The following is a 12,038-nucleotide window of genomic DNA, read 5'->3' as shown; positions in this document are numbered from 1 at the left end:
CTGAATGCGGCCAAGGCCTTAATTCCCAAGAATTGGCTAAAAAGTGGAAAACCAGACATTAGAAACTGGCTAAAGGAAATAGATTATCACTACAAAATGGAAGGAGGAGAGAAAGGGGATAATAGTAGATGGGAAAGTTGGAAAAACTACAAAGTCTCGGATATTTATTTAGATAGGATAAAAGAAAGAACAGGTGCAGAGCCAAGTGGATAAATAAATAACATAAAGGAACGGACCAGACACAGGGGAGGGGGAGGGGGGGTGGGGGGAAATAAGAGGAACTGAGAGAGAATAAGATAATAATAGGGTTTATAATTATAGAAGGCGGTTTGTCGCCGGTTTTTAAAAATATTTAAGAATATCCTAGAAGGGAAAAATAATAAAGATGTGACGGAAACAATCCACAATGATGTGAAAAAGGAGAAGAGATAAAGTTTGACACATAAAGTTGAAATAATGTCTCTCGGAAAATTTTCGCTGAAGTGGAAATAAAAAAAAAAAAAAGTTAAGTTCTTGTTTAAGGAAGAGACTGCTGCATCTACTGCTGGCATGCTCCGTTTTTTAAATGAACTTTTCATCCATGGGATATAAAAGGGAAAACCTCTTAGGAACAAAAATCCTGTCAGGATTTTCCCAATCAGCATACACCGCCTGTTCCAACAGGGGTGTAGAGGGAAAGCCTGTGGGGCCTGAAGAGGCCTCAGAGATCCCAAAGAGGACCAGGGGGGCTCAGTCACCTCTGCAAGAGGCAACTTAAAGGCAGAACAAACCATTTCGGTCAGTCAGGATCAAAAGCCTCTGCGACTAAGAGGCAGACATCAACTGGAAATCTTCTTGTCCAGATTGCTCAGAAGCAGACTCATCTGCCGGGCCCTCCATAGAGTCCCGAGCTCTTCCCCATCCTCAACCCATTCCTGCTAAAGACTAGGAGGCACTGGGGAGGGGGATCTGTCACACTTCCTGCCACCCTGTGGGATGGAGGCAATCATGCCAGCACAACTGTGCTCTAACCCGGATAGGGCCGAGGACAGTTCATCCTTAGTGATAAAGGGTGAAACAGCAGTGTTGACTGTAGGCACAATACCAGTTAGGCGCAGCGGCTCAGACTGCCCAGAAGCCTCTGGTCTTTCAGGGGATATAACATTAGGGATACGACTAGGTTCATCAGGAACTACTGATGACATTGGTGTGCCCTTCCTTGTAGTGTTAGTCCCGCTCCCCTTTTTTGAAGACATTTACCAGCCACAAAGAGTACTTGGGTGTAGTGTTAAAACACCTCAGAAGAGAGACCCTTTAATAGGGCTCGCCAAGCCCCTATGTAACAATCCTGCTAAGCACCTTCAGCCTGCCAAGCAACACTTGGTGATTCACGTGACGCGGGTAAGGAAAAAATTAACTGCTACAAGTGTCTATTCAGAGCCTGTTGTGTGTTCCACTGCCGCCTTCTGAAAGCACCACATGCTTGGCTTACACAGCTTAAATAAACTGGGTGTGTGCCGGATTGTCCTGTGCGTGCGCACGCAAGTGCATGGTCCCGGCGAATAAGCGTGGCTTTGTTTGCGTATGACACGAATCCTTGTGGGCCCAGATAAAAGGCTACTGCGCATGTGTGGCAAAGCCACGTGCGTCATGGCCGGAAAACAAATTGCTAAGTCCCGTGGCGCTTTTGTGAATGCACATGTGCCATGGTCGCCAAACATCAACTGCTCAGCATAGCGGCACTTTTGCAAACGCACGTGCACCCCGGTGAACCAAGGCGAAATGGAACACCGCCGCACGCCATCATCATACAGGTTAAAAAAAAAAAAAAAAAAAAAAACAGCCAGACCCAAGCAAAAAAAAGGTACACATTGCAAACACCCACAGCTAGCCCAAAACTCACCCGTCTGGTAACACCACAGATTTGAAAAAATGCCGCCACCTCGGCTGGGAAGCCAGGATCTTTTTTTTTTTTTTTTTCAGGCTTCCCAACCTAGAGGTGAGATCTGGGGACTTATTGATCCCAGATCTCACTGTAAAGAGGACCTGTCACACACTATTCCTATTACAAGGGATGTTTACGTTTCGTAACGCATTCCATTTACATTCCGTATTTACTCAGCATAACATCTTTCATATTATGCAAAAAAATTGGGCTAACTTTAGAGTTTTTTTTTTTTTTTTTAATGCATTAAACTTTTTTTTTGTATTTAAAAGAGTTTGGAAAAATTGCTGCGCAAATATCGGGCGAGACAAAAACGACCGCCATTTTATTCTCTAGGGCAGTGGTTCTCAACTCCAGTCCTCAGGACCCACCAACAGGCCAGGTTTGCAAGATAGCTGAAATACATCACAGGTGATATCACTTGCTGCTCAGTGATTGCAGTATTCTATTCTGCAACTCCCCAAGGTAATACTTAAAATCTGGCCTGTTGGTGGGTCCCGAGGACTGGAGTTGAGAACCACTGCTCTAGGGTCTCTGCTAGAAAAAAAAAAATATTGTTTGGGGGTTCTGTGTAATTTTCTAGCTAGAAAAAAAAATTTATCACATGAAGGAGAGAAATGTCAGAATTGGCCTGGTAGGCAAGTGGTTAAGGTCTGTGAGAAGAGGTCTAGTCTAAGAAATGATAGCTTAATACAGGTGGCCCATTTTAATTAAGAGTTAATGCATGGCCATATATTTAAAAACATGCTATTAACTGATTGATATTGCCAATCCTATACTAACATATACATACTTGTGCCACAGGTTTCCCTGATTTTCAATATGCAGTCTGTGTGCCGCCAAACAAGAAAGCCTTCAAAATCCAGATAGACAGTTCACCAAACCCTCCACCCACATATTGCCCTTTAATAGTTTTAAAGGAAGGCCCATGGGCAGCTTGGTAACTTGTTGATAGGCCTTCCATGGTACGTATTATGTATAAGTATGTGTTGTACAGGGTCCACCTGCAAGATATGACTATTTAGGAAAGATAGCTGTACAGCGCTGGATAGGCCCTATATCATTATATGACACAGCTCTTCCACCAACTACACGTAATCTGATTGCTACCTGTTTTGTGAGGAGTGTATATAGAACATTCATAAAAGAAAAAAAAAAAAATTCTATAAAATCTCACGCACAACAATTTTAGATATGCGAGAGACCCCTGAATACAAGAATAATAGAAACAATGAAGACAAGCATACAGATTAAATAAGTAGAAATAAACATAATATAGGACCGAAGAGAAGAAAAGCACAAAGGGTAGGGAAAAGGTCTTTATTGACAGGTCAGTAAAGACTGCAGCATTATTTCACAACAGACAGGAAAAGAAACAGTTATTCACCCAAAAAGATACAGACTCCCTAGTTGAATTAACGGGAGAAATTTCCAACTCAAGCAGCAGAAAGTCACATAGTCAAAGATACTCTGCCACTTACAAAAGCAAAAACCCCCAATTGATGGATGCCAGCTGAAATTGTATTAGACATTTTGGTAAGCAGCAACACATTAAAATTTTTGAACAAAATTTTACTTATGTATAGCCAAGCTTAAGGAAAGCTCTAGAACAGTGGTCATCAACCCTGTCCTCAGGGCCCACTAACAGGCCAGGTTTGCAAGATAATTTAAATACATCACAGATGATATAATTTGCTGCTCAGTGATTGCAGTATTCTAGTCTGCATCTCCCCAAGGTAATACATAAAACCTGGCCTGTTAGTGGGTCCTGAGGACAGGTTTGCTGACCACTGCGCTAGAAAGTCAAAGCCAAAATAGAAAAAAGGGGGGATTTAAAGGAGAAGTCTTTTGAGCTTTTTAGGCTGGGCTTCCCCTCTGGGTCACAGGAGTGCAATTTGTTTTGCCCTCCTGTGACCCTTTCAGCAGAGAGAGGTCTGAAGTCCGCTCTCCGCTGACGTCACTGCCATAAGTCGAGGCAGCGCATCATCCCGACTTCCAAGTCTGGATCCGCCAGCTGCCTTGACTGATGGCAGTCTCAGCGAGCCGCCGAGACGGCCGTTCCCCGCCCCTCCACAGCTCATCGATCCAATGAGCGTGGAGAAGCAGAGAGGAGAGACGCTTGCTGACAGTCAGCAGCTCTCCTCTCGGGGATCTGTGAAAACCGAGCCATCGTGATGTTTGGTGGCTCGGTTCTCAGTGCAGAGACGGTGGGGGACAAATGCAGCAACGGTCTGATGCTGCATCCACCTAGGTAAGTATGAATCTTTAATAAAATAAAAAACATACTTCTCTTTTAAATTGATTTACTAAAGCTGTTTTTTTAACATGCAATTTTATTATAGCAATTGCCCAGGGGAAAAATAGCTTTAAAAAGCCCATAGAAACCCAAGCTCTTACCGTTTCCAGATAAATAAACACCCTGAACCCTTTTTATTGCCTAGCTCGGATGACCCACCCAGTGGCCACCTCCCTGCCCTCCTATTCCCCCTTTCCCTCCTAATTTGTTAACAGTGGCTTTTCTGAAGGAATCACTATATATTTACAGACACAGCGACACTGAGGCCCTATTATATCTCCCTATGTACATTTCGCGCCTAGACAAATACAAGGCCTGGCCCCCCTTTTTGATCTTAATTTGAGCTAAAACATGGAGATCAGTTCAGGTGGTCACTTGGGCCCATCATATACAGGACCTCTAGTGTATTTCCACTCATCACTTGCATGGTCCACATATGCAAAGCTTAAACATTACCCATAACAGATTGTAATCTATTTTTTTAAGTTGTTTGTCTATTTTTTTAAGTTGTTTGTATATTTGAATGCAATGAATATTTGAATTTATTTTTTTTATCTAAGAACACCTATAGATAGTTTTTTAAGTGGTTGTAAATCTTTACATACACCCAGTGAAGAGATTAGCCTCAGGTAATACATAGAAATCCTCCTGCATAAGTTGTACCCATTTATCTGCAGCCCTCCCTCCTTTACATCAGTCCAAAGTCCAGAACTTAAACAGCATTTTTGAGCTTCCAGAGACAGAGGGCAGGGATTTGACGTCACACTGCACATCTCAGAAAGGAGTGGAGGGAAGGGACACACCAACCAATCTGATAGGGAAACATGTACAGCTGAAGCTGACAATCACAGGCTGTATGTGTTGGAGGCCCCCTCCCAGTCCCCGTCTGTCAGGGAAGTGCTGGCCATAGTGCAAATGGATCTTCAAGGAGCATGCGCACACAGATGCATGGGTCTGCAGGTGCTCAACTTTTTGTGCCAAGGAGCACGCATACACCACTGATTCTGGTGTCAAATGGACTATTTAACTGCAGCAGTTGTACTAGTTAGTTGTGTCTGACCTACAGCGTATCCTGTGTTCCTGGATCTGACTTCTGTGATTGACCACGCTTGAACACTTCCTGCCCTGACCTCTGCTTGTCTCTGGATCCTGCTTTACTCTCTTGCTCATCTATCTGCTCTGACTATACTGACCTTGGCCTGTACACTGAACACTCTTCTGCCTGCTGTCCATTACTGTCCTGTGTCTGACCGAGCATCCTGTCTTATCTGCCTGCTCAGCATCTCCTGACCAGCGTGTTGCCTACCTTGTCCAAGTCACTTGCCAGCCAGTGCCTGCCATCTGCCATGTCCAGGGCCCTCTGGGCTATCTGATCCATTCCTGGTGAAGCACCAGTCTGCTAGATATCCCACAGGCACTCCTACCTCACTGCACTTTTTTGACCACTGTCTCACCACCAGTGGCCCTTGAGATGGAGCTACAAGAGGCCTCTCTCATCACGACAGGCTAAAAACTACGTATATAAACTTGACATCGTCCCTTATGCTGGTCATACACTATACGAAAAATCAGCCGAACCCATTTTCGAAAAACGAACATTCGGCCATGAGAGCAAACAATAGTGCCATCATGTACTGACCGATAAATTGTTCAGTGGACATAATTGAATTATTTTTTTGTTTGTTTAACATATACCTAGTGCAAACAGTTCGGACGGGAAACACATTAACCTTTCAATTTATCTTTGGTTCGGGAGAAAATTTCCAAACTTGTCCTTTGTTTTTTCGTCTCAAAAACGTCCCAAGGATTATCGATTTTGTGCCCATTAACTGGCCGAAAAACGAACTGTCTAAATGAGCGAATTTCGAACAATTTTTCGTACAGCATTAGAGTCTGCACAGCCCAACAGAAATTACTTATACAGATAGAGTAGAGTAACCAGACTGCAGAAAGAAAAATCACTCAGTGCTTTGGATCGAGACAAGTACACACTATAGGATATATTTTTCATGGCAGAGTTTTACAACCACTAAAGAGAAAACAAATCACATATTAAAATTCAAAAATCTAATAAAGTGCCCCAGAAGCCAAAAGCTTGTTAATTGCAGTATGCAATACAATGGCATTTTTGACAGGACAAAAGATAAATACGTATGTTCCATTTTTGTGTAATTACATATGAATTATTCAGCAAATATTTACAATACATACAAATGCAGACAACAACCACCCAATACATCCTATGCGTTAACACATGACGAACACAGCTTCAAGTATTAGAGATATACCAACTCTCCACAGAACACTAAAAAAGTCACTCGTTCAAGACAAAATAGAAAACAGCAGCAACAGCGGTACTACCGCCAAACACATGAAAATATCAAACGCAAAAAAGGAAACATAACAGTCCACCAACATGGAAGGTTAAACACCTGAAAATAACTGAAAAGAGGTAGCTTTTAGTCTAGTCTACAGCGACAATTGGTCCCAAAGGAAAAAAAAACTAGGTAGACTGATGGCAGGTTGTTCCTTTAACTTCAAGTCATACCAACAGTTTAGGTACACTTCAATTTCTGGATACGAAATTAGCTTAAAGTAGAACTACAGGCAATTTTTTTTTCATTTTGGATAGAGCAAGAGGGTTAGAACCTCTGTCAGATTTTTTTTTTTTGCCATCTGTCTCATGCAGAGATTTCTCTTCACTTCCTGTCCCATAGCCAAACGAAGGGTGATGTAATCCCTAAAAATTAAGGGAATCTCTTGGGGACTCCCAGGTGACCAGAACTAGTGTCCCCATTGGAAAATTTCACCTCTATTACTTTTCTGAGGACAACCAAAAATTTGGGATTTTCTTTTACTTTCAATGATAATGGCAAAAAAGACAGGGTGAATCACCCTAACAGGGCACAGACAGCAATAAAAATCCGACAGGTGTTCTAATCCCTCTCCACTCTATCCAAAACTAGTTACTTTAAATTTGCTAAAAGAGATGCTATGCTCACTTCTACAGGGAATGCCAACAAGTGTAGGATATCTCCTGAGAATTCCTTAAGCAAGCTGAACAAAGCAAACACACACCACTGCTTTACACATGAGTGTAACTGCTCACTGCCAAGGGATCTATAAGAAGTGGCAAGTAGCGTTGTGCTTACTTCAGACACTTTTCTAATAGCAGATTCGTAGTCCTCAGCAGTGTCTTTGTCTTCATCTGTGTCACTGCTCACGCCACAGAAAAAGGTTGGGGGCAATTTCAAAATTTCCGCTTTGGCCTTTTCTTCTAGTGTAGGAGTTTTTTCCCAGACAATTACACATTCCGCCTCTTTAGCTCGCCGTTGCCCTTGGCCTAAAAGAGTGAAAAAAACTATATAAAAAAACTCTAAAGTTATAAACTGTTAGAAAGATTATCAATTGTTTTGCGATGTGCTGCTGCTATATATACCTGGTAGGTAACTAACACTTCTAGAGATTAGTTATGTACTTTGCAAATCTTAATGTAAAATTAAAAATGTAACATATTGCAATTTACTAATCCTTCACAATGTGGCGACAGGTTGTTTTTTTTTTGGGGGGGGGGGGGGATCATTCAATCCAGTGCACCTAAAAACTATTAACTCCTTCTCACCTCTATTGGGGGGGGGGGGGGGGGGGGGGCGGAGAGATGTAGAATTTGCAAATCATAGCTTGGAAAGCTAAAACCTTGTTAGATATTTTAGTTAAGTTCACAGGAAGTGATGAGGACACTGCATTTGCTCCAACCACAAGCTAGGCTGCAGCACTATGAAATGTCATGTTCAATAAGGCCGCCTCGTGTGTTTCATCGTACCTGTATGGTTTAGGAGATTTTTACCATATAACTCGTGTGCAGATCGTGCCGTTTCTATAGGGCTCGTGCCGTGATCGTCGACTCCCGCGCGCAGTGACGTCACGCGACTCCGGCCAGTCAGAGAGCCAGAGTCCACGGTCTCGGAAGGAAGAGGGGTGAAGATTGACGCGGCCACCAGCAGGGACATCGCTGGCTTAGTTTTCAGGTAAGTGGCACATAATGGGCTAGTATGCGATGCATACTAGCCCATTATGCTTTTACTTTGCAGGGGAAAAAAAAAGAAGAAGTAAAACCTATTAGGGCTTACTTCCACTTTAAATGGGTAATCACAGCATAATCCTGGGATAAGTGTGTGATCCTTCAGAGGCTGGGGGGGAAGTGGATCCAGGGATTAAACGATATAAGCGGGTTTAATAATTTCTTCTGGTAAGTTGCTATTGTGGATAGGTGGTGGCTGTACTAAAGACACAAGACACCTTGTGGATGAAGATTAGGCATTTGAAGATTTTTTTTGCATACTTGTTCTGGGCAAGTCCATCCAGATATTAAAGCCTATTTCATTTGACTGGCTAGAAGACATCCAAGCTCATTCTCACACCTTTTCATTCAGTGTATTTCAGATTTGTCATGGAGGCTGCACATCACATGTGGCTGCGACCTAGTGCAGTCTCCTCCAGACTGACATCCACTCATCAAGGCATTTGAATATTTGCTTAACTCCTCATGAGTAAACCCATTGTTTGCATCAAGGTGAGGGCTCTTGGGAAGAGCACTAAGGCAGGGTGCTGTGTAGTTTTCAGGGAGCTATATACAGGCCCCTACCAACCCTTCACACCTGCCTTGATCTGTCTAAATTGCAAGGAGAAGCACAGAGGCCCTACTAATGACATCACTTGGTACAAAAAAAAAAAAAAAAAATTATTATTAGCATGTCGATGAGGGTAAAGGAAAGGAACCGGGGTTAGGAAAAAAAAAAAAAAACAACAGATCAAAACTTGTTTTAATGTGGATGACCAATTTGATGAAGGCAAAGAAAAGCAGGTTAAATGCTTTTATATTTGAATTCTAGTTACACTACTATGAGGCATGTACACTCACTGGCCACTTTATTAGGTGCACCTGTTCAATTGCTTGGTAACACAAATTGCTAATTAGCCAATTACATGGCAGCAACTCAATGCATTTTGGCATCTAAGATGTGGTGAAGATGACTTGCTGAAGTTCAAACCGAGCATCAGACTAGGGAAAAAGTATTTAAGTGACTTTGAATGCGGTATGGTTGTTGGTGCCAGATGGGCTGGTCTGATTATGCTGATCTACTGGGATTTTCACGCACAACCAGCTCTAGGGTATACAGAGAATGGTCCGAAAAATATCCAGTAAACAGCAGTTGTGTGGACAAAAATGCCTTGTTGATGTCAGGAGAATGGGTAGACTGATTTGAGATGATAGAAAGGCAACAGTAACTCAAATAACCTCTTGTTACAACCAAGATATTCAGAACACCATCTCAACGCACAACACATCGAACCTTGAAGATGATGGGCTACAGCAGCAGAAGACCACACCAGGTGCCACTCCTGTCAGCTAAGAACAGGAAATTGAGGCTACAATTCACACAGGCTCACCAAAACTGGACAATAGAAGATTGGAAAAACACTGCCTGGTCTGACGAGTCTCGATTTCAGCTGCAACATTCAAATGATAGGGTCAGAATTTGGCGTATTCATGAAAGCATGGCTCCATCCTGCCTTGTATCAATGGTTCAGGCTGGTTGGTGGTTGTGGTGTAATGGTGTGGGGGATACTTTCTTGGCACAGTTTGGGCTCCTTAGTACCAATTGAGCAGCATTTAAATACCACTGCCAACCTAAGTATTGTTGCTGACCATGCCCATCCCTTTATGACTACAGTGTACCCATCTTCTGATGGCTCCTTCCAGCACGATAATGCACCATGTCACAAAGCTTAAATCATCTTAAACTGGTTTCTTGAACATGACAATTAGTTAACTGGACTCCAATGGCCTCCACAGTGACCAGATCTCAATCCAATAGAGTACTTTTGGGATGTGGTTGAACAGGAGATTCACATCATGCATGTGCAGCCGACAAGTCTGCAGCAACTGCGTAATGCCATCATGTCAATAAGGACCTTAATCTCTGAGAAACGTTTCCAACACCTTGTTGAATGTATGCCATGAAGAATTAAGGCAGTTCTGAAGGCAAAAGGGGGTTCAACCCAGTGCTAGCAAGGTGTACCTAATGGTGGCTGGTGAGTATGTGCAACAAAAACTCCACTGTGAAAATTTGGTTCACTGGTAAGAGATGAACTCTATTCTGAGGTACAAGAACAATTTCTGTTCTTGACCAACCATTTACTTACTTATTCAGCAATAAATACCTTTGCCCTTTTTATCTTCTTCATAAAGTTGTCCATTTAACTTCTTAACAGCAGCCTCAAAGTCCTCATCTGTTCAACAGAGCAAATTTGTTATTTCAAGCAACTGGTCAATACCTAAATAAGTGCATACAAAATATAACAAAAATTCAAAAATGGGTGACTTCTGCCAATTTTGCCCCACTAGGTGAAAAATAAATAAACGGAAGCAATTACATGGATAAAAACAAGGATACATTACTATTGTATCCTTGAGTAATTATAACCATGGGCACCAAGGAAAGTAGCCAGCCTGCAACAAACTATAACATGGGACGAAACTGTAGAAGAGTCTGATAGGGCTGCACAACCCAAAACAAATGTTTGAAAAAGAGAAAATGGAAGTTCCCCGTGGGTTTTTTTTTTTTTTAGCAGCAATTGGAAATCAAAAAAAGGGTTTTATTCAAAAAGTAGATTTTATTAGCAAAACACTCTGGCCCATAGACCATACAAAACATTTAAAAACATGAGCTCCGGTTTACACGTGAGACACAGTGGGTTAGGTAACAAATCAGACAATGAATTAGTATCATGTGAAATTGTTATGAGAGGTATACATACAACGATGCTACCTATAACAATTATAGTTATACTGTCCGATGTTGGAGAAAACTCAGTCGGACAGTATAACTATAATTAATGTTATAGGTAGCATCGTTGTATGTATACCTCTCGTAACAATTTCACATGATACGAATTCATTGTCTGATTTGTTACCTAAACCACTTTGTCTCACGTTATGTAAACCGGAGCTCATGTTTTTAAATTGCCAGCCTGCATTTCTTCACCCAATGAGCAATGAAGGCAACTCAAAACCAGACTTCATTTAACTTGTTTCTAAGTCAGATGCGTGAGCTCCAACATATCAGTCTATAAATATTTTTAAATATACATAATTTGTGAAGAAGTTACCATCAACATCATTTTCATCACTGACATATCCAGGCTTGTTCTTGTAGCAGAAGAAAGTAGAAGGAAGCAGCAGCTGATCCGCTAGTGCTCTCTGTTCTGCTGTTGGTGTCAACTCGTACACAATAAGCACATCAGAGGAGCTGTCCGATTCAAGAGAATTACTACTCTTTGCTATAAAATATGAATAAAAGAAAAAAAATATTTAAAACAGACAACAACCAGTAACAGGGATTAGTAGAAAGGGTTACACTTTTGTTAAAGCTGCTAGTATCATATATAAAATCTCAATAAGCAGGGAATCAAAGAACATTAGTTAAGCCATTTCTCTTGCGCTACTGAATAAAAGCTATATACGAGATTTTGACTGATATTTCAAGTATTAAGGGGAAAAAAAAAAAAGAAAGTTATTGGCAGTTATTTAGCCTATAGTTGCATAGCATACTTTGAAAAAATAAAAAATAGGCATGCTTATCTGATATATTTTCAGCTGTTTTTGTTCAATACTAAAAAAAGCAAACTGTAAAGCATTATACTGAAGGAAAAAAATGATTATACTGCAGCTTGCCAATTTAGATATTATGTCTGTATTCATTTTCTGGTGTTCCAGCCTGGTGTTTTTCACAAGCTCAAGCTCTCCAGCAGAAT

At 41.6% G+C, this 12,038-nt stretch overlaps 1 protein-coding gene across 1 annotated transcript in view; it reads right to left on the bottom strand.

The window, feature by feature from the left end:
- The window catches only part of LOC141127921 (E3 SUMO-protein ligase RanBP2-like), a 157,501-nt gene that overhangs the window by 34,499 nt on the left and 110,964 nt on the right, over positions 1-12,038 (bottom strand). Inside the window, exons 21-23 of the mRNA XM_073614806.1 lie at positions 11,394-11,564; positions 10,446-10,514; positions 7,373-7,563 (exon numbers count right to left, since the gene is read on the bottom strand). Coding sequence (XP_073470907.1) covers positions 7,373-7,563; positions 10,446-10,514; positions 11,394-11,564 — 431 coding nt within the window. The remainder of the gene's footprint in view (positions 1-7,372; positions 7,564-10,445; positions 10,515-11,393; positions 11,565-12,038) is intronic.

Source organism: Aquarana catesbeiana, linkage group LG02 (genome assembly GCF_042186555.1).
Source record: "Aquarana catesbeiana isolate 2022-GZ linkage group LG02, ASM4218655v1, whole genome shotgun sequence".
Lineage (NCBI taxonomy): Eukaryota > Metazoa > Chordata > Amphibia > Anura > Ranidae > Aquarana > Aquarana catesbeiana.
Note: the sequence above shows the minus strand (reverse complement) of the source record. Positions and strands in the feature narration are given on the sequence as shown.